The sequence below is a fragment of the Erythrolamprus reginae genome, chromosome 8, assembly GCF_031021105.1.
Source record: "Erythrolamprus reginae isolate rEryReg1 chromosome 8, rEryReg1.hap1, whole genome shotgun sequence".
NCBI classification, from domain to species: Eukaryota; Metazoa; Chordata; class Lepidosauria; order Squamata; family Dipsadidae; genus Erythrolamprus; species Erythrolamprus reginae.
This window is the reverse complement of record NC_091957.1, coordinates 21,695,808-21,700,651: the sequence shown is the minus strand read 5'-3', so window position 1 is coordinate 21,700,651 and position 4,844 is coordinate 21,695,808. Positions and strand designations below refer to the sequence as shown.

At 46.9% G+C, this 4,844-nt stretch overlaps 1 protein-coding gene across 1 annotated transcript; it reads right to left on the bottom strand.

The window, feature by feature from the left end:
* Positions 1 to 1,000: 1,000 nt before the first annotated feature.
* HES4 (hes family bHLH transcription factor 4) lies at positions 1,001 to 4,394 on the bottom strand. Its single transcript, XM_070759230.1, has 4 exons — positions 3,909 to 4,394; positions 2,859 to 2,954; positions 2,629 to 2,716; positions 1,001 to 1,904 (listed from the first exon to the last, which is right to left on the bottom strand). The coding sequence occupies exons 1-4, from the start codon at positions 4,014 to 4,016 to the stop codon at positions 1,327 to 1,329; spliced, it is 870 nt and encodes a 289-aa protein (XP_070615331.1). The 5' UTR covers positions 4,017 to 4,394; the 3' UTR covers positions 1,001 to 1,326.
* Positions 4,395 to 4,844: the final 450 nt, after the last annotated feature.

Genomic DNA, 4,844 nt, shown 5'->3' with positions numbered 1-4,844 from the left:
ATTAGCATTTACTGTTTGGAGTTGCTGGAGTTGCTAAAGTTTTAAGGAAGGAGAACAGAGAGTTGACTCTTTAAATCTTGGCTAGCTAAGTGCATGAATTTTGGACTCTGTTGTCAACTTTGCTAATAGCACAAGGCTAATTTTCATCTCTTTTATATGTAAGTTAATTTTCTTGGAAACTAATTTTCTGTGATTTGAAAGAGGAATCTGTAGCATGAAAGGATTATCAGCTGTTTGAAGCAGCCCTTGCCAAGTTGAAGAAAAATAGGGTTTGTCCATCTCATCCATGGGCATTTATTGCACTGGGTGGCTAATTTCTCCCATATAAGACTATTTAAGGTTACCCCCATTAAATCTGAGCAGTGTTTAAGCAAAAAAGGGGGGCTTTTAGATTTTGCAAGTATAACAGGTACTTTTAAGACAGCTCCCCACCCATTTCTTTGACAGATGGGTAAACGCCTCTGAGATAATCACACCCTAATTTTGTATTTGTCCAATGGAAAAAAATTGACCTTTAATAATGTAACTGGAACATTCTAGTTGAATCCAAAGCATTTTCTTCTGCATTCTTGATTTGCTGAGGGAGCCTATAATCCTTGTAACTTTCCACCATCTTCCACCCAAAGTGTAGTATCTATACTGCTCAAAAAAATAAAGGGAACACTCAAAAGAACACATCCTAGATCTGAATGAATGAAATACAGTATTCTCATTGAATACTTTGTTCTGTACAAAGTTGAATGCGCACAACAACCTGAGAAATTGACTGTCAATCAGTGTTGCTTCCTAAGTGGACAGTTTGATTTCACAGAAGTTTGATTGATTTGGAGTTATATTGTGTTTTTTAAGTGTTCTCTTTATTTTTTTGAGCAGTGTATAATGCCCCTAAGAAGGGAGACGCATTGATAACCCAATCACATTGTCCAGGCTGGCTAATTTAAAAGGTTTTAAAGTCTTGCCCACTGCTCTTAAGTTCTGGCAAGGATACAACACAGCCCTGTTTAATTCAAGAATTTTTTTATTTGTACAAACATCTTCCAGCATTCTTTTAAAAACAAAAGTCTCAAAGACAGACATAAACAAGCTTTGGCATAGTACATGGCAAATATTTGATACAAAACTAACTTTTTTCTTTTTTTAAAAAAGAAATATTTCACACGGCGGGGGTTTTTAAAAAAAGGATGAAAAATATATAAATCGGCATCCCAACCTTTGGAAATGAATAAATATGAGTTTTGTGGGGAGAGATAATAAACTAGGTTCCATACAACGGAACCAATGTTGGAAAATAGTCAGGATTTTTTTGTGGGGGGACTTGAGGGAAAGTTACCAAGGTCTCCAGACAGTTTCATGACGTTCTCCTGCTTGAGAAATGGGGGCTAAGCCACCCCCAAAAGACGTGAGCCCTTGCACCGGTGATACCGAAGGAGTCGCCGTCGAATTGCCGCAGGAAACGGGCATGTTTGTGTTGGCATACAGGGGAACCATGGGTCCGGTGTTGGGTGGGAAGGATGGACTAGGGATGAGGAAAGCGAACTGGCCATCGGTCGCCGGTACCAGCTGGAAGCCCCCATAGACTTTGGGGGACAGAGTTTCATTGGGGTTGAGTTTGCACGGCCCGGGCATGACTCCCGCTGCAGCAGCTGGTGGGCCTGGCAACTGGATATGCAAAGGTTGCGCCAAATGCGCAGGCTGTCCGCTGGTGGCCTGAGGCGGGGGAGGGGGCGGTGGGTAATTCATGGCCACGATCTGACCCAGACATGTGGAAAGGTGGCCCAAGAGCCGGCTTCGGACTTCGGTGTTCACCCCTTCGCAGGTGGAGAGGAAACGAGTGACTTCATTCATACACTCATTAAATCCAGCTCGGTATTTGCCCAGGACGGTGGGATCCGCATTCAGAGCAGCTGTCAAAGGGAAAGGAAAAAAAGTGGGAGTGAAAAAAGGATTAATGACTAGAACCATCCAAGTTTTGTGCTTGGTGACAAATTGCTTTCCCTAGGGATGATCTGCTTTTTCTGGTCAGTCTCTCATGCCTAGTTTGCCTTAGATGTAGAGATAGATCTTGGCTTGAAGACCTGGTCAGCGGTGGGATTTTCCTGGGTGGGGTAGCACCAATCCAACACCCCCCACATATCTAGGGCCCTTGATGGCTTCAGATCCTGCTGAGCCACAAAAAACCTTTTGACATGTCAGTTTCTATCCTGCCTTGCAGGAGATACTAAAGATGATTCTTGCCAGTAAAACACTTGAATTATGTTTAAACTCTGTGTAGGGAGGGGAAAAACGGTGTCCCCTTAAGACAGCTAGATTCTCCAATCTTATACTGCTCAAAAAAAATAAATAAATAAAGGGGAACACTCAAAGAACACATCCTAGATCTGAACAAATGAAATATTCTCACTGAATACTTTGTTACGTACAAAGTTGAATGTGCACAACAGCAGGTGAAATTGACTGTCAATCAGTGTTGCTTCCTAAGTGGACAGTTTGATTTCAGGGAACTTTGATTGACTTGGAGTTATATTGTGTTATTTAAGTGTTCCCTTTATTTTTTTTTGGAGAAGAAACCTTTCAGAGGCCAAACTGCCCTTAACAACTCTTAGCTGGCAAGAGTTTTGCTGCACTCACCTGTCATCTGGGCTCTTTGGAGATTCCTCAGGTGTTTCACAGTCATTTCCAAGATATCTGCTTTCTCCAGCTTCGAGTGCCTGGAGCTCTGGAAGAAAGGAAAGGGGGGGGGAAGGTGAGATACTTTGAATCCCACTGATTCCGGGTATCCCTAAAACTCCCAGGCTCCTCCTCCCCCGCCCCCCCAATTCAAGGGTTGCTGACGCAATCCCCTCCCCCTGCCAACTTACATCTTTCTTTAGCGCATCCAAGATGAGAGTCTTGAGCTGTCCCAGGCTTTCGTTAATCCGTGCCCGCCGACGCTTCTCCATGATGGGTTTAGACGACTGTTTTGGGAGAGAGAGAGAGAGAGAGAGAAAAAAAAGCGGGTTAGAAAACCCAAGCGGGTATCAGGGGGCCACTGTGGTGGTGGGGAGGAGAGCCCTCCCCGTCTTGCAATCAAGATCCTGCAAAGGGGGATGAATCCCCTTGGCAGAGATCCAGGGCGGGTTAGCAAACTCCCGGATCCATTAAGGTGTCTTTTTTCCCTGTCTATTCCAAGCCTTGCAACTTGGGAGAAGATTCCCTAAAAAGCTACAACCCTCGCAAAATCTTTATCGCCAGATGTTGTCCTCGCTTGCACCCCTTTCTTCCTCCCACATCTAGCAGTTGTCCGGTGCCTTCTTTTCAACCACTCCTTCTCTACACCCCCTCCCTTTTCGTCACGCACTTCAAAATCCCAGCAGGGAAAAAAAATAAAAATAAAAATTGCTCCAATCTTTGCAAGCGCGCGCGGGAAGGAGGCGCGTCAATCCATCCCCGATGGGGGGTGGGGAGAGAGATGAGAAGGGGGTCCGCCAGCTATCTATTCGTGCCTGCGGTTTAAGGTGGGGGAGGGCACTAAAGCTGACTGCTAAATCTGCAGGTCAGCGGTTCAAATCTCATCCCCGGCTCAAGGTGTACTCAGCCTTCCATCATTCCGAAGTGGGTAAAATGAGGACCCGGACCGGGGGTGGGGCGATATACTGGCTCTGTTTTTTAAAAAGTGCTATTGCTAACATGTTGTAAGCCGCCCTGAGTCTTCGGAGAGGGGCGGCATACAAATCTAATAAATTATGATTATTATGATTATTATGATTATTATGATTATCATGATTATTATGATTATCATGATTATCATGATTATCATTATTATTATTATTATTATTATTATTATTATTATTATTAAAGTCGAATCGGTTTTAATCCCGTGGGTAAAAAATAAAAATAAAACCAAGGAAGAGGGAAGAAAGCGCATTTACCTTTCTGTGCTCGCTGGCGCTCTTGGGTTTATCCGGGGTTTGGCTGGAGCTGGCCGGGGCTCCGGCGATGGGCGAGGCGGTGGGTTTCTCCATCGTGTCGGCTGGCATTTTGGGGAACCTCGTTCTTTCACCCCCCCAAGAGAAAAAGGGTAGAGAGAACCAACTGGGAGCCAGTTAAGAAGATTCTAAACTTGGCGCGAGGCTCCACTTGTATATATCCGACAGGAATCTGCCTTTTTTCTTTCCCCAAGAGATCGAGCCCAGCCGGCTTCCACGAGAGAGAGAGGAGGAAGAAGGGAAGAAAGGGAGGGAGGTCTGCAAAAAAAAAAGCGATCGCGCCCCGGCAAGTGGCAGAGCGTCTCCCCAGCCCCTTCTCCGGCTCCCGTTTTGCTTTGGCTGCACCGCGCCGCTCCCCCCTGGGCTTATATAGCCGACGGCGGCTCCCAATTCGTGTGAAACCTTCTCCACATTCTTTCCCACACTCCCGTCCGCCAATGGGAAGCGGGACTCTCCCCGTCAGGCTCGCGGATTGGACGACGCCCCCGCGGGCTGTCAGTCACGCGCCGAGAATTGTGCCCCCCCTCACGTCCCCCCTCTCCTTCCCTCGCCTCCCCCCCTCCACGCTCCAATTGATCGTTTTGGTATTTCTCCCCCCTCCTCCCCCTCCTCCTTCTTGGAACTTAAGATACCTGGGTGACCCTATGCAGGTCCCCCCCTTTTTTTACGGTAAACTCGGAGCATTCCAAGAAGGCGAGTTTCTCCCTTCCTTCACCCCCCAAAGACCTCCTCCCCACATCCGCCGCTCCCCCAAAACCCTAGGGCCTGCCTGGCGGGGGTCGAGCTCTTCTCCGTGCCCCAGTTAAGGAGGATCTCGCGCCACTCGTGCTGGAATGCGTGAATCCCAATTGAGCCTTGGGGGGGGGGGGGAGAGAGAGG

Bases quoted from the DNA above. Each gene is read 5' to 3' on its own strand.
- HES4 (XM_070759230.1), bottom strand. From the start codon at position 4,016: ATGCCAGCCGACACGATGGAGAAACCCACCGCCTCGCCCATCGCCGGA. The intron at 2,955-3,908 runs GTAAATGCGCTT...CTCCCAAAACAG, and splicing joins GCGCCAGCGAGCACAGAAAG to TCGTCTAAACCCATCATGGA. The intron at 2,717-2,858 runs GTAAGTTGGCAG...CCTTTCTTCCAG, and splicing joins TGGATGCGCTAAAGAAAGAT to AGCTCCAGGCACTCGAAGCT.